General features: G+C 48.1%; 1 protein-coding gene across 1 annotated transcript; it reads right to left on the bottom strand.

Annotated features, from left to right (window-relative positions):
• Window positions 1-12,346: 12,346 nt before the first annotated feature.
• Window positions 12,347-18,499, bottom strand: LOC103891934 (uncharacterized). The gene is made up of 3 exons (XM_009247220.2): window positions 18,231-18,499; window positions 14,430-14,531; window positions 12,347-12,584 (listed from the first exon to the last, which is right to left on the bottom strand). The coding sequence occupies exons 1-3, from the start codon at window positions 18,233-18,235 to the stop codon at window positions 12,377-12,379; spliced, it is 315 nt and encodes a 104-aa protein (XP_009245495.1). The 5' UTR covers window positions 18,236-18,499; the 3' UTR covers window positions 12,347-12,376.
• Window positions 18,500-25,364: the final 6,865 nt, after the last annotated feature.

The following is a 25,364-nucleotide window of genomic DNA, read 5'->3' on the forward strand; positions in this document are numbered from 1 at the left end:
TCTCAAAAAAAGAAAAGAAAAAAAGAAAAAAGAAAGAAAAGTCTTTGGTTTTTCATTGACAAACAAATGAAACTGTCTCTCTGAGGGTCTCCTCTTGTCCTAGCGACTTAGTCTGCTAGGACTAAGCAATCTGTTAAGGCACTTGAAATATGTGTCCTCCTTCCCCTCTCGTTAGAGGCCTGGAATTTGGTCTGGGTGAAGGCAGGGATTTCCTTGCCAGAGGCTTTGATTCTGAGCTGACTACCCAGGTGTGCGGCTCTTTAGATTCCTGTCTCTCTACTAATGGGTTTTGTTAACTGTTTGTCATTTGCCTATGCAAATCTACCTCTTTCTGCATTAAAATGAACCCAATTATAAAGTGAAATTTCACAATTAAACCACTTAGTGAAGGACATTAAGCGACCAGAAGGAATTGATTTGTAAAAACTTCGCGATAATTACCAAATGTCTCTGAAATGTGACTAAGTTCTAGGTTTTTCTTTAAACAAACACACACACTTGCACATTTTCATATATGTACTGCACAGACACTTGCACATATTTTCACACACCTGGTTTCCATCTTCTCACTATGGGACTTGTTCTTGCTCCTTCTCTGGGTCTAAATTTTCCCCAAATAGAGGAAATTCCACCAGCCCTCAGATCATGTCTGCAAAGTTCTTGGAAACCTTCCAAAAGAAATGGCCACTGGGCCGAGGAAGCTGGGGTGGGCAGGAAAGTAGAAGAAGGCATAGTGGTTTTAATAAAGTCTCTTGGCCACCTTGGTGATTGATTGATATATTTTGGCATTTGCTTCCCTGCTCTGCTGTAATCGATAGCAGTTGTAGGCCGAGGAGCAGGAAAGGGTGGGAACATGGGATGGGGGCAGTATTGATTGATCTTTACGGGAAAGAGCCTTGCCTGGTGATTGCAGTGCTGTGGCCACAAGAAACAGGACCTTGTGGTCCCAGGGAAAGGTGACTTTCCTTATACCCCCTCCTTCCCCTGCCAGGCAGGATGGCATAGCGTCCAGAAACTTGGAGATGGATAAGGATACATCGGCATCCACCTAAAAAAAAATGAGCCATGCTGGTGTTTGGGAGAGCCGAAGTCACACTCACCTCTCCCCTCGCACCCTCAGTTGGAGCACAGAAATCATAGTCTCCCGGGCTGCTACAGGACAGGGCAGGAGGAGTCTTTAAGGGTGAAGAGGTGATGAAATGCTTATGGGTTCCAGGTTACATCTATATCCAGGAATGACTCCAACTCACTTGGCAGCATGCTGCTGCTCAGGTCGTATAATCTAGAGGTGACTTCAGCACAGACTCTGGAACCAGCTTGCCTGCATTCAAAGCCGGCCCTCCACTTACTGTGAGACCTTAGATGGGTTAACTCACCTTCCTTGTACCTTCGTTCTCCCATCAGTAAAATGGAGGTGACAACAGTACCTATTTCCTAGGGTTGCTGTGATAGTGATGAGAGTTAATGCATGTAAAGGACTTGGAAGGGCCCTGGCATAAAGGAAATGCTATGTATTAATATATGTTGCTATTATTATCTGATGGGGGTGAACATCAAGGCTGGCATCCGTGATTTATGGGTGGAAACTTAAAGGCACAAGTTTCTCTAATCAAACAGGGTCATCACAACCTTTGTCTTCTGGTGCTGAGAACACAAGGCTCAGGACTTGGCATCTGCTAAATAATTCTCTTAGTACATCAGCCTATTAGCTACAGGATTTCTCAACCCTTTTAGATTAATACTTTTTCCTCAAAGCTTTCAAAAATAGCAGAAAAATAGGAATAATTTGGATTGGGAATGATAGTTTCAGCGTCCAAGATGTACAATTAAGACAGATACTCATTCATTTAACAAACACCAAACTCCTACTAAGTGCAAGACAGTTTCAACTGATGTGATGGTTTCCATCCGTGAACCTGAACTTAGTGCAGATACATTCAGATGTGTAATCACAACCCTCTGCAATGTCATAAGTAGTTTTCACGTAACTGGAGATCCCTCTGTCAGAGCAACATGCTCAAAATAGAAAATGGTTTAAGGAGCATTTGCCACATAACATTTTTGTTGAAAACATATTCATTTTTGAAGTATACTTGTATTTTCTTCTATTGACATGGGTGAATGTTTGGTCTTTAGAAATTCATTTTAGCACATGAAGTGACTTTGGGGCTTATTTTCTTTCTAATCATAGAGCTGGATGCCGTGACTAGTGGCAGCTGGCAGATTGGCAAGTGAGTACCAAGGGACCCAGGTTGAGGGGTTCCATGACAGACTCCTAAGAAGTGAGAACTGGAAGGAGCCCCAGGGATTATTGAAGTCATCCCTTTCATTTGAAGGCTGAGCCCAGGGTGGTGGATATGGCTTTTCACAGCTGAACTGGAACCCGGGCCTCTTGATTCCGACCATGGTGCTGTTTCCCGTGCTGTGAGCCTGTTGTTGACGCCCTCCCAGCTCCGCAGCAGGCCCTTTGCCTTCTTCAAATCACCTTCTGATCTTAGGTTTCTGTATCAGGCTAAGTTATTATCTGATAATCAGTTCAAGTCCATGAAGATGCTCTGAGTACTTGACTTGGTGCCAAGCATCGTGTTAGGGCCAGGATATCAAAATAAGATGTGGAACCTACCAAGGAGACTGTGATAGATGGTATTAGTGTGCCCAATTGTTTGCTGCCTTGCCCTGTGAAAGGCTTATACTGATGTCAGACCTGGTCATGTGGCTTGCTTTGGCCAATGAAATTTGAGCAGAAGCTTTCTCCTCAAAGCCTGAGCAGGAGGTTTCAGGGACATTTTGTGGTTCCACTGCATTTTCTCTTTTTTATCTTCTAGAAGAGTGACATGTCCAGAATAGGGCCAGGCCTCTCTAGCTGGGTCCCACAATGAAGAGAAGGCATGGAATTCCAGTGCCACAGCCGACGTGTAACATAATGAGAGATAAAGCTTTGCATGGTGAGCTGCTGTGATTTTATGGTTGTTTATCCTGCAGCATAACCAGCATAAGCTGATGGCCACAACTGATCACGAATCAGTTGGAGAGACGGTTTATTTACAACCGAAACACACAGTGATGGATGCTTTGCTAGATGCATCCACAGAAGATTCAAAAATAGGTGAAAACAGGGAATAACTCTCTCTTTGGGAAGGAGGGACCAGGAAAGGCTTTCTAGGAGAGGAGATAAATTGGAGGTGTTTAAAGGTTGAAGAGATGTCCACCACATTAGGTGATTAGAGCTTTATTTATTGAAGCACTCTAATCAGACAGACCAGCATGTGCAGACATGAAATATCACAGCATATTTGAGAATTGCCTGTACCATCCACAGCTGTAGGCCAGGGTCAGGTTTCTTTATCTTTGTAGCCTACTGGCCTCCAACCACTGTGTCGGGTCCTCAAGGGGTATCTGCAGAAACGTGGATAAAGACGCATCGTTTATTTTGGTCAGAGCTTTGACCACAAATCCTCATCTGAGCCCACACCCTGAAAAGCTGAGCTGGGATGTGTGCAAGTGATGTGGACTCTTTTATAAAAGTTTAATTTTTATTTATCAAAGAATATATATAGATAGTTTGGAAATCAACAGTGGCCTCGCCTCACCTCTCCACGCTCCCAAGTCCTGCCCCAAGGCAGTCACCATCAACTCTTACATCTCATTTCTTTTTTGTGTATATCACTGTGTTTCTAAATAATATGCTTATTTTGTTACTACTTAATTGACCAATTTTAGGAATTATGTATTGATTTACTGCCATGTAGAGAACTTAATTCTTTCATGGTGTTGTCTCCCAACTCCATCCCTGTTCTTCCCCTCCTCCTATCTCTTCAACATAAACTTACTTTTTAGTTCAATCACTATTTGATGTTTCTATGCTAATGACTATGCAAATATAATTTGCTACCAAGTCAAGTAGTACAATGTGACCTTGTGTCCTTTTTCATACAATCCATTGTTTTTCCTGGAATTTACTTTCTATGCATTCAAGCTCATCTATTTTACTTTTTCCCCCTATAGTAATCCCTCCAAGAATCTTGTGTTTTTCTGTTTCAACCTGGATTAGCTGCTTTATAGGAATGCTGTTTAACTGTCATCCAGAGGCTTCAATTTACCATCATTCTGAATTTTTCCTTTATTGTCTTCCTGTGGTAAATACCCTATTTCCTGAATTCCGTGTATTCTATGTTGTCCTATAGTCTAACTTTATTAAACCCCATCCTCCAATAACTTCCTAAGATAGGGTGCCTAGGAGGTCATTTTCTTGAGTCATTGAATATCTGAAAATATCTCTAGACTACTGTGATATGTGACTGATAATTTATTTGGGTATCGAATTTTAGATTAAAGAACAGTTTCTTTCAGAATGTAAAAAGCATTTCTCTGATATCTTTTAGCATCTGAGGTTGCTCTTTTTAAAAGTTTGTTTTCTGTGTGTGTGTGTGTGACGGAGTCTCACTCTGTCGCCCAGGCTGGAGTGCAGTGGCGCGATCTCGGCTCACTGCAAGCTCCGCCTCCCAGATTCACGCCATTCTCTTGCCTCAGCCTCCCGAGTAGCTGGGACTACAGGCACCTGCCACCAGGCCCGGCTAATTTTTTGTATTTTTTAGTAGAGACGGAGTTTCACCATGTTAGCCAGGATGGTCTCGATTTCCTGACCTCGTGATCCGCCCGCCTCGGACTCCCAAAGTGCTGGGATTACAGGCGTGAGCCACCGCACCTGGCCAGAAGTTTGATGTTTTTATGCTTGTTTCTTTTACCTGTGTTTTAGGAACTTTTAAAATGTTTTATGTTCTAAAATGTCATGATAATGAAGGTGATGGGCATTGGTATATACCTTTTCTATTCTTTGTGCTGGGCTCATTAGGAGACTAATGCCGTTTTTTTTTCTTTCCTATTATCCATCTCTTTACCGTTTTGCTTCACTCTTTGAAAGATTTCTTCAACTTTATCTTCTAAACCTTATATTCAATTTTTGAAAAATTTTTAGTTATATTTTTAATTTCAAAGAGGCTTTTAAAATTAAAAATTTATCTTTTCATTGTAATCTCTTCTTGTTTTATGAGTACATTTTTTCCTCTTTTTGAGAGTGTTTTTGAAGCATTACTGCTCTTTTGAAAGTTTCTTTTACTCCTTGCAAGAGCTCTATTGCTCCATTCCGCCTCCTTTTTTTTTTTTTTTCTGTTTCAGTTTCCCTTTTCCATGTTTGCAAATTTCTTTAAATATCTGGTGACCCTCTGTTTGTTCATATTTAAGAAAGAGGCACTAAAAGTTGATTTTGGGAGCTTGGGATGTAACTGGGCAGTTTGTTGACCAGTGGGCTTCCTGTAGGTTATTGGGTCACAAGCCAACCTTTTTATTGAGGTGCCTTCGATACCAGTAACTGCAGTTCCCTCTGGGGCTGTTCAACACTTGCAGTCTACTGGCTAAGGTTGGTGGTGTTGGGGAGTTGCTAGCAAGGCCAGGGAAAGGACAGAAGGGCACACAGTTGAGCATGCACACCTCTCCCTAATTCTTTTCACTTTCCACCATACTTGGTGTTCCCAAATCCAGTATTATTCTTACTCAGTTTTTTCAAAGAAAAAAGTTCATTTTCTGGAGACAGAGGAGACTGGCTGAGTGGCTGTGTGGGGTGCGTGGAGCCCTCTTTTAAAAACCGGCTTCCCACCATCGTCAGCTGTCCAGCCAGGAGCCTGACCCCAGGCCACTGTGTTTAATGCCTCAGAGGGTGCCACACCTCAGGGTTCTGCAGAGTCGCTTAGCCCCACCACAGGCTCTGGGCTTGTGACTTCTCTCTGTGGAGCCAGTTACCATTCTTCCTTCTTTGTTTTTTTCAGAAAAACAATGGTGGAACTCTCTTGTCCACTGTTTTTATATTTATTCTTCCCTTTCCCATTCCTGTTGCCCTTGGTTATTAACCTTTGATGTTTCCAGAGGTTGAGCTGGTAATTCACAGGCTTCACTGGGATGATAGCCACAATGCCAGAGAAGAAGGTAGGGGGTGACCAGCACCATTCTGGGTGTCACAGCACTCTGGGCACTCCTCAGTCCTCCTGGTGGGCTCCCCTTCTTTGAGTTGTCCCTTTGGTATTGGTGTTCCTCAGGCTTCTGCCCCGTATGGACTCTTGCACGTTTTGCATGAGCTGAAGCCTGGGGCAGGCCCAGGGTCTGCTCCCTGACCCCTTTCTCTGAACGCATGTCCTATTGTTGGCTCCTGAATTAGACAGGAGGAGGCAGAGAAGACAGAGAAGGCAGAGCTGGATGGCACCAGCTGCTCAAGGACTTGGGGCCTCACCTCCTTTGGGCCCCACCTGGTGCTTGTCTGGCTTTTGGTTTCCATGACCCCAAACAGGAGGGGCTTCCAGTATGGCCCAATTATACCAGCCTCCTGGGAGGGCAGAGAGGTAGAGAATGCCCCTTTTCCTGGTCCAGTTCTGTTCACTGATTCAAAAATTAATCAGAGACTGCTCTTGGTGTTGAAATCATACTTGTGAGCAAAGCAGACTGGATCTTACCTTCATGGAAGTTATAATCTAGTTTCAGAAAAGATAACAATAACAATAAAACAAAAACACTCTACTCCATCATATAGTGGCCCCAGTGGGGTCACTCTGCCATCTGTGTGTCCGGGTGGTTTTGTTTTGTTTTTGTTTTTGTTTTGAGACAGGGTGTTTTCGTATCTCCCAGGCTGGAGTACAGTAGTATGATCATAGCTCACTGCAGCCTCAACCTCACAAGCTCAAGTGATCCTCCTGTCTCAGCCTCTCGAGTAGCTGGGACTACAGGTGCACACCAACATGTTTGGTTAATTAAAACAAATTTTTTTTGGTAGAGATGGGGCCTTGCTAAGTTGCCCAGGCTGCTCTTGAACTTCTGGCCTCAAGCAATCCTGAAGTGCTGGGATTACAGGCATAAACCACTGCTCCTGGCCCCACGTGGTTCTTATCCGATTCTTGAGCTCCTATTTCCTAAGACAGGAATGGGAGGAGTAGGGGAAGTCATGGAGGAAGCAGGGAGCTTTTGAGTAGATGGCCAGAACACACAACACTGTTTCATGCCTCCATGCCATTTCCACCTAGACGGACGTTCCAGATGAGATCGGGTGCATTCAGAGTGGGATGGCTGTAGACTGGACGTTCCGTTCCTTGTCATTTTGGCAAATTCCATTTATTCCTCGAAACTATTCTATAATCCCTTCCTGTGCAGTCTTCCCTAACCCCCTTCCCTCTCAGCATTAACCCCACACTCTTCTGTAGTCCTTCCTTACTTTGTATAATCAACCGCTCCCTGAGGTAGGCGCTGCTTCAGGTGCTGAAGGTACCCCTTGAGCAGTATGTGGAGAACAAGCCTGAACTTTGGGGCCACACCAGTTCAGGTTGAGTCCCAGCTCCACCAAATGCTAGCTTTGGCCATAAGCAAATGAATTAATCTCTCTGAGCCTCAATCTTCTCATCTGTGGAATAAGAATAGTGGAACCTATGATGAACTGCTTTGGTGGTGAAGTGACTGCAAAGCACCCAGTGACAGCATGTAATTGGCACTTGAATGTTGGTTCCCTTTCTTTTCTCCCTTTAAGGAGTTCCCAGTCTGATGAGGGGAGAAAAGTAAACAAGCCAATAAATACAAGCATTTGTCGTAGATGCTAAAGGTGATAAAGAAACGTGAAATAAGCAATCCTGAATTACAAGCATGGATTTATGAGTCTGCTGCACTAGACCATGAGAGCCTCAAGAGCAGGGCCACATGATTCTGTTCTTTTCAGCCCTGTGCCCCTAGCACCTGGGACAGCCCCTGGCACATAGTAGCTGCTCACTAAATGTCTGAGCAAATGAAATGGGAATGGCTCCTGTTTTACCTGATCACAGTCTGATGGCCAGAGCCTGCCCAGCTGTTCCTACTTCAGAGAAGGGAAAAGTATAATTTATCAGCCAGCTGGGATGAGAATCTTCGCTCCTCACTAGAGGCTAATTTTTCCAACATTCTCACAGTTTGGGACATGAGCACTACCCCCATCCCTCTTGTATTGTGGGAATGAGGTGCCAGAGATGAGGGGCAACTGGACTCATCCACTGACCTCTTGTGAGACCAGCCTTTCTCGGTCTCTCTGAGCACCCAGACATGCAGACCTCCACCAGCTTATCTATCCTATTCAAATGAGTCTGTCTCCCAAGAACCAAATATTTTCTCTCCCTGGCCCTGGCTTGAAATGAAACAACTTAGCCCATAGACAGTTTTATGGTCCCTCGCCCTCCATTCCTCTTGTCGAGCTGCGCTGGTGAGAGCCCAGCCCAGGCTATGATTTATATAGCTCTCCCAGGCCCCTGTTGGATTCGGAGTCTGGAACAATAAGACAGGGCTATCCATCACCCCTCTGCTCATGTCTCTCTGGACTCATTGGGAAGCAAGGAGGGGCTGGTGGCAGAGAAGACAGCCTCAGGGGTCCTGCCCAGAGAGCATTTGTCACATTGATGGAATGCACGGGGCGGGGGTGGGGTGGGGACAGTGGAGGCTTTTTATTTCACCCTAAGCCTGCCCAGTGACAGCCGGGATGGAGTGAGCCTGGGACGGGGTGAGAATACACTTGGGTGTGGGGGCGGGTGCAGGAAGAGTATTAGAGCTCAAAGGCTGATCCCGACTAAGGATGCTGCCCCCACGCCTGCTCCAGCTCAGAAGGCAGCAACTGCGTGGGTCAACACCAGCTTCCCCACCCTACCTGTGCAGCATAGACCCCAGCGTCAGCAGGCATGCCACACAGATAGGTGCTCACTCACTGACTACATCCCCTTTCCCCCTTAATATCTCACCTGGCCTTGGGATCAAAGCCATTCAGAGAAGTCCTTCCACGCTGTGTGACTGTGTGCTTGTGTGTCCCTGTGACTGTGTACCTGTGTGACTCTGTGACTGTGTGGTTGTATGATAATGTGTCAGTGTTTCCATGTGACTGTGACTGTGTGTCTGTGTGACTTTGTTACTATGTGACTGTGTGTCAGTGTTTCTGTGTGACGTTATGACTGTGTGTGTGATAATGTGTCAGTGTTTTTGTGTAACCTTGTGACTCTGTGACTGTGTCTATATTCTGTGTGAATGTGTGTCAGTGTGACTGTGTGTCTGTGTGACCATGTGACCATGTATCAGCGTCTCCATGTGACCTTGTGATTGTATAGTGCTTCTGTATGGCTGTGTGTTTATGTGACTATGTGTCTGTTTCTATGTGACCATGTGTCAGTGTGACTGTGTGTCTATGTGATTGTGTGACCATGTGATCATGTATCAGTGTTTCCATGTGAACTTGTGACTGTTTCTGTGTGACTGTGTCAGTGTGACTGTGTCTGTGTCTGTGTTTCTGTATGACTGTGTTAGTATGATTGTGTGACTGCATGCCAGTGTGACTGTGTGTCTATGTGACCATGTATCAACATCTCCATGTGACCTTGTCACTGTGTAATGTTTCTGTGTGACTGCATGTGTGTGAGACTATGTGTCTGTGTTTCTATGTGACCATGTGTCAGTGTGACTGTACGTCTATGTGATTTTGTGACTGTGATCATGTGTCAATGATTCCATGTGAACTTGTGACTGTGTTTCTGTGTGATTGTGTGTGTGACTGCGTCTGTGTGTCAGTGTGAACAGTCAGTGTGACTGTGTTTCTACGTGATTGTATGACTGTGTGACCATGTGTCAGTGTCTCCATGTGACCTCGTGACTGTGACTGTTTCTGTGTGACTGTTTGTGTGACTATGTGTCTGTTTCTGCATGACCATGTGTCATTGTGACTGTGTGTCTGTGTGATTGTGTGACTGTGTGATCATGTATCAGTGTTTCCATGTGAACTTGTGACTGTATTTCTGTGTGAACATGTGTCAGTGTGACTGTGACTGTGTTTTCATGAGACCATGTGTCTATGTGATTGTGTGACTGTGTGACCATGTGTCAGTGTTTCCATGTGAATTTGTGACTGTTTCTGTGTGAACATGTGTCAGTGTGACTGTGTGTCTGTGTCCTACCTGTCCATATGTGATGAGTGCATGCCATGTGTGTGTTTGCAGCTGCACACAGGTCCACAGGAGTACAAGCAATAAGTAAGACCTTTGTGAGAGTCAGGGGTTCACATTCTTGAGTGGGTGACCCAAGGGAAGCCATGACTTTGGCTTCTGTAAATAATTCAATGCTCTAAGCCTGGGGCTGAAGAGATGCCGCCCAGCCAGGAGGAAAGGAACTGGGACCCTGTACATGGTCTTCTGTGCTTTCTGACCTTGCTTACACAAGGCAGAGAGGAGGTTGTTATGTGGTGATTGTAAACAACTTGAAATTGCCATTCTTTCTAGGAGTCCCCACCCTTTGGGTTGGGGAGCCCCTCCCAGGAAAAAAAAATTGTGGTGGGGATGGGGCCCAGAGCTGTGAGAACAGCGAGTCCCTGTACCCCCACCTGTGCAGAGGGAAGGCTGCAATGCATTGTCTGCCACTCTGGCAGGGTGCACATACCCTGGAGACAGCATTTTGGTTGTCAGGAAATTAGAGGCTTTGTTCAAAGCCAAGAAAAAAAAATTGATGCCCAAATCCAGGAGCTGAAGAAAAGAGAATTCTAGGGCTGTGGTGCGGTTGTGTCTTTGTTGTGTCTTTTTCTTTTAGTGCTGCTGAAGCAATAACATGTAATGACCTGAGCATCACTGCCTTTCTGCTGCCAGCTGCCTCCAGCGCCTGGGAAGTTGGCTGACCTGAGGAGAAGCCAAGGGTGGCTAATGAGTCATTAAGAGTCTTTATCAAATTAGGATTATAATCCATCTCAACATGCAGAGGAAAATGTTTCAAATTATCTACTTTCTTAATTGCAACTCAAAGATTTGGCAGGAAATTATCATGAGAGATAATGTCTGGAAATTGATGGATTGTGCTGATGTGTGTCTAAGCTTCCCTAACTCTAATAGCTGGAGAATTCATCCACACACACACACAGACGTACATACGCTTACACTGACACTTTGTATACACAAACACCCCTGCTATCCGTACTGGTTCAAGTTACTACCCAGGCAGACACACACACACTCATGCACACACAGATTATGTCTGCATAGAAGGTCAAGAAATTTGCATTTATTAGTTAATTTGAATAGGCTGAGATTGTTACCAGATGCTGACAGACTGAGAGATTGGGAAGGAGAAGGTAGGATATAAAAGAAACACTAAGTCCTTGCCTTCATGAAGTTCAAAAGCTGCTTGAACTAATGCATACGCATTTGAAATTTAAGAACATGTACAAAGGGACATACAAATGTATACTACTATGATGGGAATGTGAACATATAAGCTCTGGGAATACAGGACGTAGGTGTCCTGAATTAAGTAGTTTCTGGAGTGGATGAGTTTTGATTTGGGTGTGGACATTACCACTGGGTATTGTGAAAGTAGCCAATGGGAATAAAGGCAGAAAGAGACTTACTGAGTCCGTCAAAAGGACCACACAGCCAAGCAGTGACACAATATATATGCAAAATCTCCGGAGATGGGTGAGGCTGGAAGACAAACCCTGATTTGTGTTGAGAATCCAAGTGGACTCTTACTTGACTGTGAAATCGGGAGAGATTTGAACACCCTTTCCATGTCCCTCCTACTAGGCCTCAGTTTCTCCTGTAAAATATGGGTGTGATCTGAAGGCAGAATTAGGCTTTTCCACATCTCTCATGTCCCCTGAAAACCTTTAAGATTTCTGGGAGTTCAGGGATTCTGATTTATTCATCTTCATAGCCCAGTGCCTTCTATGTGCCTGGACAGCCTAGATGCTGAATGGGAACCGATGAGCTGGTAAGTTTCTTAGAGGCTATCAGTGTATGCATGCTGAATGAGTGAATCAGCGAATAAATGAATGGATGAGGGGGACAAGGGAGTGAACGTTTATGCTTTATGAAGGAGCAATTCAGAATGGTGGTTTGGAGTGTGGGTTCTGATGGCAGCCTGTCTGAGTTCACACCTGGCGACAAGTTCCTTCACTTCCCTAAGCTTCATAGGGGTGCTGTGGAAATCTGATGAACAATGCATGTTCGGCACTCAGCATGGAGTCTGGCACCCAGCAAATAAGCAATACATATTAGCTATTATTATTGCTGTTGTTCTGTTTTGTTCTTCCTTGCTAAGTAAACCGTGGTCCCTATGCGAGGTAAGCTGGGGGTTTCTTGCTCTCTCATTTGGTCACTCTTCTTCACTGTCCCTCTCTAATGCGATAAGACGGGACCATCTTCTGCAGGGCATGTGGCCTTCACCCCTTCCCAGGGTTGTTGGTTGTTTCTCTGAGCCCTGCAGTCTGGCTGCCGTGGGGCCCGGCTGCCAGAATACTGTTGGGAGCCCCGCCATGCAAAGTCCTCAGCTCAGGAGGGCTTAGAGTTTGGAGGCAGCATCAAAGGCAGCAAATGCTGATAGGGTTCCTCCCTGGGTGCAGGGAGGAGAGGGTCCACTGGGTGAGCAGAAGGATGCAGATGGTTCTGTGTGAGGTGGTGGTGATGCGAGTGATGACAATGGAGTTGGGGCTGAAGGAGAGGATGATGGCAGCAGGAGTGATAGTTCTGATGGCAGCGGGAGTGACAGTTCTGATGGCGAGGAGGGTACTGAAAAGGAGATAGGAGACAAAGGGCTCAGGGATGGATCCTTCAGTCCAAATGGGAGAGGTGGTTTTTGTTTGGGGAGAATAATGCTTTCAAAACTCCATGTAACTGTGGGCAGGGGTTGTGGGCGGGGAGTTCTTAGCCACCTCTGCAGTCTGAGGGAGGCCCTGAATAACCTAATGATCTCCTTTCATGCTGGTCCTCTGTGGGGTCGGCAGAAGCAGAAGAGATGGAAGAGCTGGAGAGCTGGAGTGATACATGATAAATAATAAAGGTTTCAGCATCCAAACATAGCTTCTACCAGAACAAAAATGAAGCCTGGAAGGGAGGCTTCAATAAATGGAATGCAAGTCACATAGTAATTTTAAATTTGCTAGTGGCCACACTGAAAAAGTAAAAAGAAACAGGTGAAGATATTTTTAATGACCTATCATATTTTTATTTAACTCCATGTATCCAAAATATTACTATTTTAATATGTAATACATATAAAATAATTCTGAATGAAATGTTTCATATTCTTTTTTATAGATGAAATCTTCTAAATTTATTACCCACACAGCCCATCACAGTTAGGACTAGCCACCTTTCAAGCGCTCAGGGCCTACATGTGGCTAGTGGCTGCTGTAGTGGACAGCACAGGTTTAAATCCTTCTTTCTCAAATTTTTTTGGCCAAACTTTTGGGATGGCATTTCCCAGAAATGGCTCTTTTTGGAAATCGTCATAACATTCTCTCTTCTCTTCCTAAATATAGTCTAAATATTCTCTCTTCCAATCTCTCTCAGTTCTTTCAAGCTGGCTGTGATCCTTCCCACCCCTTGCTAGAACCTAGAAAGAACTTTGAAATTACTCAGAAATCTTCTTTTTCCTTTCCTGCCACCCACAGATCCTCTTATCTGGAGCTAAGGCCAGGACAGCTCCCACCTGAGAGCTGGTATCTGTGTGTGTGTGGGGCGGGGGGGTGGGGGACTTGGGGTGGGGTGGGGAGATGCTTGGGATAAGTAAGGGATGGGGAGGAGACAGTGCTTGAAGAAACTTCCCCAAAGTGCATCAGTACCATAAAGAAGATGGATTTTTAAAAAGCTTTGGGGATTATATTGCTCCTATATTAGAGGAGCTGGTTAAAGGCATGACCCAATTAATTGCCTATCGTGTGCCCAGAGGACAGGCTTCATCCCCCTGCTTCAGAGGGTGGGAGTGGGATGAGGGAGCTGAGAGGCTTTCCCAGGGTCAAAAAAAAATCAGAGATGGGCAAGGGGCCTGGACATCCCAGCTTTCAGCTCAGAGCAAAATCCTGGACCCACACTCCCTTTTGGAGGATTTCTAGCATCTGAGTTCTTATACCTCTCAGGTCTCCCCTTGTCTGTCCACCCCTTTCTCCAAAGGATGTGCCCTTCCTGCATTATTTCATCAGGAACAGAGTCTTCCTCACTTGGCCCTGGCTCCCCCCACCACAGCCCCACCTGGATCCAGGGTCAGGAAGAAGGCCTTAGGTAGAGAGAAGCGTCCCCCTGCCCTCATTTCCTTGCTCCCATTATCCGTGTTGCAGCCCTCAGGGCCTGTGGCAGCTTTCTCCGTAAACAATATCTCCCTTCCTCAGGCCAATTAAATAAGCACTATAATAAAGGCAAAGGCAAAGGCAAAGGCAAATGCAAAGTACTGGGCAGCCCTGGGTAAAGGGCTATTAAACCTTATGCCGCCATTCATTTATTGAAGAGCCTCCCATGTGCCAGGGACTGTGCTAAGCTCGTTAGATTTGTGATTTTATTTAATCCCCATGGTCTCATGAGTTGGATTCTATTATCATCCTCATTTCACAAACACAGAAACTGAGACTTGGCACTCGCCAGTAATGTCCCAGATAGCTGGCCATTTCATTACAGGGTGGAGAGCTGAGCCAGGCCTGGTGATTCCAGAGCTGGTGTTCTCTTTTGGGGAATCCAAGGATCCTTTGAAGAGTGGTGATGTTTCCATGAAAGCTTACAAGCAGATAGGATTCGGAAGGTAGGAAAAGGGGGAATGAAAACCCAGGGCTGAAGGAAGAGTGTGAGCAAGTACAGGAAGGGCCCAGAATCCAGAATGTATTCTGGGGCCCATGATCTGGAGCAGGAGTGCTGGGTAGAGTGGAAGTTCCCAAACCTCACAACTGCAGTGGCTTTTAAAATATGGGCTCCTAGGCCTTTCTCCAGACTGATTTCTCTAGGGGTGGAACCTGGAACCCTGAATTATAAAGAAGTTCCCCGGGGGTTGGGGTGGGGGTTCTGATGCAGCAGGAAGCACTGGAAATCACTAGAAGGTGGAGTTGGGGAGGTGTTGGCAGGAATGCAGCAGATTAGCCTGAAACGGAATCAGGGCCAGATGAGGAGGACGAACTTGAAGGCCATGCTAAGGAGTGTGGCATTCAAGGTCCTTCTTTTTATTATAAGGCCCAGTAACTTTTTAGGCTAAATCTTATAAGCAATGGAAAGCTACTGATGATTTTCAGGGGAAACCAAGGTGTGATCCAACCTTTGTTGTAGGAAGAACATCCTTGTGCAAGTGTATAGGAGGGATTGGAGATACTGGAGGCATTTAGACCAGTTAGAAAATTATCAAAATATTCCAGGTGACTGGTGATAAGTCTGTCAACTAGGACTGGAACAATGATGGAGAAATACATTTCATTCAGTTCAATCCAACAAGCATTTCTTTAATATGTTTTCTGGATTGGGCACTGGACCAGGTTTTAGGGATCCTAAGATGAAATAAGATATTGTCCCCATCCTCAGGGAACTCGCAATCTATCAATATTCATTAAAAATAATTAAGTTGAGAGTGAAGGGAACTGGTAGTTGGGTGGTATTATGGACTAAATTGTGCCCGCCACCCAAATTAATATGTTGACACCCTAACCCCCAATGTGACCGTATATGAAGACAGGGCCTTTAGGGGAGTTAAGCGAGGTCATAAGGGTAGGCCGCAATCCAACAGGACTGTCCTTATAAGATGAGGGAGAGACCACCAGAGCTGTCTCTCTGCCTGTGTACACAGAGGAGAGGCTATGCGAGGGCACAGTGAGAAGGTGCCATCTACAAGCCAGGAGGAGAGGCCTCTCCAGAAACCAACTCTGCTGGCACCTTGATCTTGAACTTCCAGCCTCCACAACTGTAAGAAAATCAATGTCTCTTGTTGAATCCATCCAGTGTGTGGCATTTTGTTATGGCAGCTTGAGCAAACTAATACAGACAGGTCTTAAATTTTTATTCATATTGTGACATTGGCAGAATTCAGTTGGGCCATTGATCACCCACATTGGAAGGTTGGAGGAGGCAGCCTGGGCTGGTGTGGGCTGCTTATACCACAGACAAAGTGCAGGTAGAGTGAGAAGAGGGCCCAGAACCAAACAGGAACTCCAAAATTTAGGAGTGATAAGTAGGATTTGTAGAAACTTCTATTTGGTTAATGTCAGTGTGTTGATGGCTTATACAATACAGCATGTACATTCCTCTCCATTCTCTTCTTCATCCTCAGAGGGATGATGGGGAAGAAATTGTAGAGTATCTGTAGTGAATTCTTAATTTCTACTCTATTCTTTCTCTACTCATTGACAGAGCCAAAACTGAGATGTGGAACTCATGGAATTTGACATATTGACAACTCATTTATTCATTAATTATTTACTAGCTTGTGTCTTCTGTTGATTCCTGTGTTATTGCTACTTAATGTTTTACATATTGGCGCTTTGTCTTCTTCAACAAATGAATGCTCCTTGAGGACAGGAGCCATAACATGAGCCTCTTTGCTTCTGCTCTTTATTCTTAGTGCTAGCACACGGCAGAGCTTCTGGTGGGTGCAGGGAAAATATTTGCCTTCAGTGATTATAAAAACGATGGTTATATTTTGGATAATCATTTTTTAAGCTCTTGCAAATGACAAAAATAGTCAAAGCAAGATATATTTACTTAAAACTACGATGTGCAGTTTAAAGCACCAAAAAGGTATTAGTGAAAATCATAGTATTTAAAGACTCCAAAAATCAATAGCTCATGGCAATGGATCTCCCATATCAGGAAAGTGTTGGGCATTGAACTAGATTTCAGAAAACAAGGGGTGTGACAGGTGTAAATCAGTGATGCAAGGCTGTTGCCTGCGGTCCTGTTTATGGCTCACTGACACCTCTCTGATGGGGTGAATTCAGCCTGATTTTCCCCTCTGACTCTGCAGGCTGTAGCAACTCACTGGGAGCCATGGAAAGAGAGAAACCCCTCCCTCCAGGGGTCCTGGACAGAGACAAATGGATCTCCCCTCCCCCTCCCTTATCTGAAGAGGGCTTCCCTCTGGGAGTTTATGGCAGCCTGACCTCCAGCCTCTGGGATGGAGAATCTGGCCGCTTCTGCACCACATAAAAAGGGAAAGTGCATTCATTATTATTATATTATTATACAATGTGTAATATATAATAGCGATTATGCTGTCAGCAGCCAGAGACTCTGACCGCAGATCAGAGGCTAGGGTGACATAAATCCACCTAGTGAAGTTTTTGGAGGTTCTATGTGAAGGTGAGAGGATTCTAATCTGTCTATAATGGGGGCTACCACTGAAGAGTTTCTCCCACAAGCAACGTTGGAGGGTGGATTTGAGGGTACTGGGAGGATCTGGACAAACAGTAGCGTGTGTATCTGGGATGTGATATAAGAAGGGTCTCAATTGCCTCCCCTGAGCCAGGCAATGCTAACAGCTCTCATCCTTGCCCATGACGGAGGCAGGTGAGTGGCAACCCAGAGGCCTGAGAAGAGCTCAGGGGCTGCCTTCGACTTCTTGGGTCAGATTCTTTACTGAAAACCCGGCGGCTGGGTTTCACTTTCTGCTTTCCCGCTTATGTCGGTGTCTTTGTCTGGGCTTCTTCCAGGCCCCCTGCCTGGCCTGGGGTCAGAGGATAAATGGCTGCCCGACTGGCTGAAAGGGCTCCTCTATGGGGAGCAAGAAGCAAACTTCCAGAGGCAGAAGGGGTTCTCTTGTCCCTTTATGCAGAGGGCCATGTGCTAAGTTGTGGAAGCAAGCATGCGTGCTCCCGTGTGTGGCTCTTAGTAGGACTGTGATCTCTGTTGAGTGAATGGAGGCACTTGTGGGTCTACACATGCCTGCTTTTGTCTTCCACTGTAGAGGGCATGCAAGGAGCCCATTTCCTCCCTGATGTAGATGAAGCCACCCCAGCAGGCCCAGGCTGAAACAGCCCAGCTGGTCTTTCCCTTTATATGACTGCACCCCAGCCCCCAGAACTCTGGGAACTCACTGAGTTTCTTGAAGACTTTTTATTAGAATGAAAATAGCAGTGGCTTAGAACAGGCTTGCCTGACATTTGCAAAGAAGTGCTTTACTGACAAAGCCTCTCCACTCTTTCCTCTCTCCCTCTGCCCCACCTTGAACCAGACACCCCGGGAAGCCCACAGCAGAAAAAGCTCTTGAGACCAGGAATAACTAACCAGAGTGTCATCTGAACACCTTTTCTGGGGCCAGGGTAATGAGAATTATTCAAATGCAATCATAAAAATGAGGCCAGCCAGGCAGGAAAAGGGGGAGGAGGAGTGCTGGTGGAAGGAAGGATTTCTTGCCCGTTTTAAGTTTCATCATTTCTGGGGAGTTCTCTTGGGGTCCACAGAAAATCTCACCTCATCTCGGTCCCCTCAGCACCGGTGATATCTTGGAACTCGGCCCCGGTTATTCGCTAAGGAGGACTTGGCTTGGGGGAGGGAAGGTGCTCCTGAGTTCCTGGGGGTCCACCGCGCTCCCCATCCGAGGTTCCTCGCGAGTGGAGCCGCTTCTCCAGGCCGGCGGCCTCCCCGCCGCAGGAGCAGGCCGGCGCCCGCCGCCCGAGAGCCTCCAGTAGAGGGAGACACTCCAGCGGCTCCTCCGACTTGGCAGCGGCCGGGCCGGGAGTGGGTGGGGGTGATGGGGGGTGGGGAGAAAGGGGGAGTGGGGAGAGGGGAGGTGTGTGAAGGGGGGGGGTCCGGGGGGCGGGTCCCTGTGCCGCTGACGTCCCGAGCAGTGCTGGGAAGTATAGGCTGTGTTGTCACGCCGGTGTCAGTCTGATGAAGATTGGCATCAGGTAAGCTGTCATTCATTTCCATGTCAGAGACGCTTTTGCAGGCGGCGGCGGCGGCGCGGCGGCGGCTGCTGCTGCGGGCGGCTGCCTCAGAGCGCGTGTGTTTTATTCCAGTCCCCAAGCCAGAGTATTATTCATTGCGACAGGGCAAGGAGGAGAGAGGGAGAGAGGGAGGCAGCAGGGAGGAGAGAGAGGGAGGCAGCAGGGAGGAGGGAGGCAGGGAGCAGCGAGGGACTGCGGGAGCGTGCAGAGAGAAGCTGGGGAAGCGCCGGGAGAGCGCCGAGCGGAGAAGCGCGAGGGGCGGCGAGGCCCGGCACGAAGGCTGCGAGAGCCCCGCGGGCCGCCCGCTCCCCTGCCCGGCCAGCGCTCAGCCCCGCCGCCGCCGCCGCCTCGCCGCGCTTGGGCCCGTGGCCGGCCGCGCATTGTCGTCCGGTGCAAGGAGCCGGGCTGCGGACTCGGATCGCCGCGGGCCCAACCCCGTAGCGGGCGGGCGGGGAGCTGTGCGCCGGGAGCGCCAGGGGACCCGAGAATAGGAACAGGCACGCCGGCCGGAGCCCGGGTGCAGGAGGCTCCCGGCCGGGCGCTCCGCAGGGCGAGGCTGGGAACCGCGGGCAGGCTCCAGGTTCTCTTTCTCCCGGCTTTGGGCGTCCCTGGGGCCGGCGCTTACTCGGCGCCACCAGCCTGGAGCTGCTTTCCAGCGGCTGCAGGCGGGAGCGGTCCCAGGCTGGGGCCAGGTGACCGGAGGAGTCGAGGAGCCGCGGCCCTGGGGAGGCAGGGCGAATGGGGGTTTGCAGACGGATCAGTGGAGACAGGGGAACACCGGTGGGGTCCGGGAAGCCAGGATCCGAGGGGCTACGCGCAGGGACCCTCACCCAGGGAGGAGCGAGAATGTGTAGGGTCACCGGCTTTCCATGATTGTTGGGGATCTTTGGTGAGGCGGGCGTAGGGGCCCGCGCGAGGCTTGGGAATAGGGAGCCCTTCTGGCTCGAGAACTAGGGGATGAGTTCGTAAAAGAGGGGACGGAAAGCGATCGAGAGCGGAGAGCTGAGGGGGATGGGGCAGGGTCCAGAATCTGCCGCTCAAAGTTTGCATTTCTTTCGGGTTAGGTGACGGGGCTTTCCTGGCTCCCGACACCCAGGAAGAAAGGAGCGAAATGGGCCGCCCTTTCCCGGGGCTCTTCACGGGGGAGTCGGGGGTTTCCGCGCGGTGGGGAGACTTGGGTTGAGAATTGAGGGGTAGGGGCTTGTGGATCGGCCTGAATTAGGGCTGGGTTTTAGGACCAGTCTAGAGTTTGGTTTATAGGATCCAGACTGTTTACGGAATGGGGATTGAAGGGCCGATAAGTAGTTTACACGCCGGCCAGAGCAGAGGGCTGGAGGTCGGAGTTGGGGGCTGGAGGAACGGGTGGCGTTTTTAGGATTCAGTAACAGGATCACAGCTTTTTCTTGTGGTGGAAGCTATTGGAATTTGGGGAGGGTCGCACGAGGGGTCCTGGAGCTCCGCGTGTGAAAAAGCGTTCAGGTAGGCGGTGAAAGTAGTTGATCTGAGCCATGGCAGGCGAGCCCCGAATTTTTGCTGCTTGCCCCCGAAAGTGTTTCTTTAGGAGGAGAGGACTTGGGCCACACAGGACCCAGTCCTAGGAAAGCGATTCCGGGAAGCGGACAGATCGAAGAGACCTTCTGGGCGAAGCGGCAGGGCAGCCTCGCGGGGCTGGGAGTGGATCGGAGGACCCGACCCAGGCGGCTCGGAGTGCTCCAGGAGCCACTTGGGTCTGCGGGCGCAGCGCGGCGGGGCGGGAGCGGTGGCCCGCAGGGGCAGCGGCCTGCGATGAAGGCGGGGGGCAGCACTAGCAGCGAGGTGCCACAGTGGGCCGAGGAGTCTGGGCTGTGGCCCAGGGTAGGACCGGCTCGAACTCCAGTGCCCTGATTGGAGCCGCTTCCTGTGCTTACCCGCGCCGGACTGAGAAGCCCGCAAACCCGGCCTTTGGTGCGCCCGGGGGAGGAGGAAGCTTGGAGTGCCCTACTGTCATCTCTCCTGTCCGGAGACTTCAGGATATTAGCTTTTCGGGTTTCAAATGCTCTATAACTGGTGGCAGCCAAAAGCTTCGCATTTTAGGCTGATTAGACGATCCTCCCCGCCCCAAATCTGAGAATGATGGTGTTCAAACATAACACGGTGTATTACCCAAAGCCCCTGCCCCTGCCCTCCTGCTCTTTCTGCCGTTCTGGCCTTCGGAGGCCCCAGGACCTTGGTGGAAGCGGGGAGGGAGGGTCCCGTTTCTGGTCTCATAATCTCCCACTCAGGCTGCATCCCCATAGCTTGGGCCTAGCTCTGGGGTGTGGGGTGGGAAGGGGTCCCGACCAGGGAGGTAGGTTATTCTCTGAGCATCTAGAGAAAGAGTGTGTGTGTGGGGTGGGGGGGGGGGGAGCGGGGGAAGGAGGGCATTGAGGGGAGGAAGATTTGAGATTTCCTCCTTTTAATATTAAACCCACCATCCCAGCCCCCTGCACCCCTGGCAGGGAGAGCCAGACAGCCCTTACAGGACACGGAAGACGCACGACCCACGACCCACGACGAGTGGCCTCGGCGGCCCGGGGCGCGGCGACTGCCGCCGCGGAGCTCCAAGGCTGTTGTTTTGTAGGCTTGGAATTCGTGAGAGCTCTCTCCCGCTGAGAGCCCGAGGGGGGAGGGAGCCGTGACCCCACGGAGACTCCCTGGTCACCGCCTCCCCTTTGTGAGCGGGAAAGGCTTGAAAGCCAAGAGAAAGAGAGGCTGCTCAGAATAAGGGGCAGGGGGTTACCGGAGGGAGATGGGCCCGACCACCGCTCACAGTAAAATGCCTCGTGCGAATTGCACTGAAGTATACCCAACTTGAGACTGGCTGTTTTATGATCCTCTCTGGGAGTTTACTGCTCTCTGCTTTTAAGTCTATAGATTGCTTTAAGTTAATGAAAGTGCTGCTTTCAAAAGGGGCTTTTATTGTGCGGCAGTGGTAAATCCAGTACCTCCCCTTTACTCTTCCAAAATGGGCCTGTTTAAAAAGAGGGAGCTTGCTGGAGTTCCCACATGGACAGAGCTTGGGGGAGGGCGCCATGTGACAATGAGAATTAATAAAAGTTAATGTCCAAGTGATTCTGAAAGACGAGTTTGCTTCTTTTCCAGTCCGGTTTCATCTGTTCATTCTCTCCTGTTGCCTTTGGGCTTTCAGTGAGTCTGCCTTTAAATGTTGCTTGGTGCCTCCCCAGCAGCCTCTCCCAGCATTGCTTTAGGTAGGCCTGACCCCTGTTCAGTTAAACCCAAACTGGATTTCAGGATTTCAGCCCAGCTGCCAATTCAAACTGCAACTAAAATATTTACTTGGGACTGGGGGAGGGGCTTTGCCTCGCATTTAGTAAGATAAATGTGTTTAAATGGCTGGGAATCTTGAGAAGGAACAAGGCAGGCTGTTTTTCAGTGCTTTTTGCTTTTTCAATCTGTTTGGCACAAAAGGTGAGATGACAAGGTTTTTGACTAGGTCCTAACACAGAAACTGCAGTGGGCTCAGGCTGTGGCTTTGACCGCATGTCATAACCATTTAAACTGTGGTTAGTTGTTCAAAGCTCAAAGCTTCTCCAAGCTGGGTTTCATTAACTCTACACCAGTTGCCTGGAAGTTCAGTAGCAATAAATTGTATAAACACATTTGAAGTAAGTTAGTGATGAAATAAGGAGAATTACTGTCTTGTGAGTGGAGAATCCTGAATTCATGGAGTTCTAACTTAACTGGAAACATACCTCCTCTCCCTTGGCCTTGAAGTTTATGGGTGCACCAGAGTGTGTGTTAAATTTCTTTCTGCCATGTCCATCTTCAACCTGGGCTGTAACTCATTAGGGACCAAGGCATGCCTAGAAAGCAAAACGGCTGGATTTTAAAGGGGTCTCTGTTAGCTTGGTTTAGGAATCAAACCAAACCGATCGACCTGACTTCCTTACCTTCCGTGAATCCAATGTGCAACGTAAACAGCAGCAGAGCAGGGGAAAATTAGATGTTTAAATGTTAGAGGCTTAATAATACTGCGTTGTTAGCAATTGAATTTGTTTTTATTAAAGAAACAACCAATAAAATTTATAGGCTTCCAACATGTTGCAAGATTTCCTTGCTATTTATTTAGCTTCCCCCTCCCTACTTTCTGAAATTCTATCTCTAATCTCAGACTTTTGTTCCTGATTTATTTAATCTGGAGCACATTTTCTAAATTAGTTCGAGGAGGGTGAGAAAGGCTGTTATGAGTTTTCCTTTTTCCTACGCTGTGTGGCACAAGGACTGCGATGCTGTAAGATATATATAAACGTGTGATGGAATTGCCGGAGGTGACGGCATGTGAAGCCAAGTGTCTGGATCAAACAAAACGCAGATCCGAGTATGGAGAGGGTGAAAACGATGCTGCAGAGGAAAAACTGAGGAAGTTCTAATGGAAAATGAAATCATCATGAACCACCGTTAGCTTGAGTCTAGCCAACACACCATGCTTTGTATAAAACACTTCACGTGAGATCCGTGACTTATTGAAGATTGAATTATATTGAGAAGCAGAATTTGGAGGGAGGAGCTCCACGGGCTGGGTTCTATCCAGGCAGCATGGCCAGGATTGTTGTGATGGGGATCTGCTAATTTAATTAAATCTAATACCTGGTGGGAAAGGGAGGAAGGAGGGAGGAAAGTGGTGGGCAGATAATCAAGGTTGGCAGGTCAGCATGCTGAGCTAGTGTTTAGGCTGAAATTTAGTGGCCTGGTCTCTTTTGACTCTGTTATTGCCTGGGCTGCATGACTCCGGTGGGTCATCTAGCTTCTGGGCCTTGGTTTCTTCATCTGTAAAGTGAAATGTATCACACACAGTTCTCACTAGGGTGAGAGGATGGGTTTGGATCAAGAACAGGCTGCGCTCTGAGTAAAGAAAATGGGAGATAGAGGCTTCTCAGCAGCAAAGTCACATTCTTTGGTGTGTTTTCTTTCCTCGCCTGGCTCCAGGGCCTTCCCCACAACTCTCAGGAGTTCTTAGGCTATAGTAAAGGGGCTGAATTCCTGCCTTGCATTATATCCTAGAATTTGAAAGGCCTGCTGTGATTCCAAAAACCATCTACACTTTACCAAGAGGGGCAATTTTGGCTGAGTTGGGGGATCCAGCCCGCTTCTTCCGAATGGTGTTACCTGGAATAGCTTTCCTGCATCAGACGAATGCAGAATCTGACTTATCAGAAATGCAGCCCCTTCTCTTTATTCCACTGGGAAGGCAAGGCCTGAGCCCTGACTGGTGTGTGTGACATCTGGTCGGCTGCGGGGGTTGGGTGCTGGTCTGGAGCTAGCCATGGCCTGAACCCCTCTTAGCAGTCTCTGCTGGCAGATCAAAGCAGATTCTGGGCCAGAAAGCCCAAGAAGTTACACCCGGCACTTACACAAAACTGTGTGCGCACTGGTAGACTCCTTCTGTTCCGGTGTCTGATTTGTAAAAGCTAGCTCTGATCCTGGAGACGTGGCTCCGGTGGAATGCTTGTCTTTAATACTCCCTAGTCTTTGGGGATTCCTTGGGGTAATTTTTCCTCCTCATTTCCTTCTCAGCCAATCACAGGCAACATCTTAGTCTCCATTTTGATTGGGGGTGGGAGATAGGGCTGGGGGTTGAGGGAGAAACAGTTGGAGGGCACAGTCTTTCTACCTGAACTCCAGCTTTTCCTCCCGTCCAGAACCCCCAGGAGAGAGGGAGAAGCAAGCCCGGGACAGCTCAGTTCATCTCACGTGGTCAAGCAGAGCTTGAGAAGAGCTTGCTGCAAATGCGTTGTCTTCAAGAGGATCTGCTGTTTGGCTTGGATGCCTCACTGCAGGCCCAGCCTGCCTGGGTTTCTAATTACAAGAAGGACGTTTCTGCTAAGACCTATCTCACTAAAAACACATCCCTGTGTGTAATAAGAAACCCTAAACCAGGCAGGATATTTTAAAACTGAAGCAATGAAGATTAGATTAAGTTTCCACCAAACAGCTTCATTCTTGTATTATTTTTGGCTGGAATGTGGAGAAAAGCAGCTGGCCCTGGGGCCCAGAGCAGACTCTGGAGAGTTCGGATAGGGCCGGGGTGGGTGGCGTAACTGTTAGTTCTCTGCTTAGTAGGAAAGTGGCCAATTTGAGTACGGCTCAGTCAAGGCAGTGGGGGTGACCAGTGGGGGAGGGGGGAGGCTGGGGTGGAGGAGGGGCCAGATCCAGATGGGCCAGAAAGCGGCCACAGAAGCAGCAGGTCACAGGGCACTGAGGCTTGTAAATCCTCCACCTCATTAGGACGTAGTCTTTTGTGTTCAACTTACATCTCTACTCACACCGCCATCCCAAACCTAGTAGAGAGGGAACAAATAGTTGTTGAGGATTCTTGGAAATAGAACCCAGTAATCTGGCATCACGGGCAGGTGTCCTGCCTTGCTGGGGAGGGGCAGCATGGCATTCACCCATTCCCTTTGTTCTTCCATTCAGCAAATATTTATAGAGCGTCTTCTATGTCCCCGGCACAGTCCTAGGCATTGAGGAGACAGCAGCAAAAACAAAGCCAAGACATTGCCATGAAGCCTGTCCTCAAGGAGCTTGCTTGCGGTGGGGGCAGTGTTGAGTATGGGCTTTACTTAGCATCAGGCAAAACTTCGTTTAGAGCCTAGCCCTGCTCTTTACCTGTCATATGGAT

Source organism: Pongo abelii, chromosome 9 (assembly GCF_028885655.2).
Source record: "Pongo abelii isolate AG06213 chromosome 9, NHGRI_mPonAbe1-v2.0_pri, whole genome shotgun sequence".
In the NCBI taxonomy this organism is placed as follows: Eukaryota; Metazoa; Chordata; class Mammalia; order Primates; family Hominidae; genus Pongo; species Pongo abelii.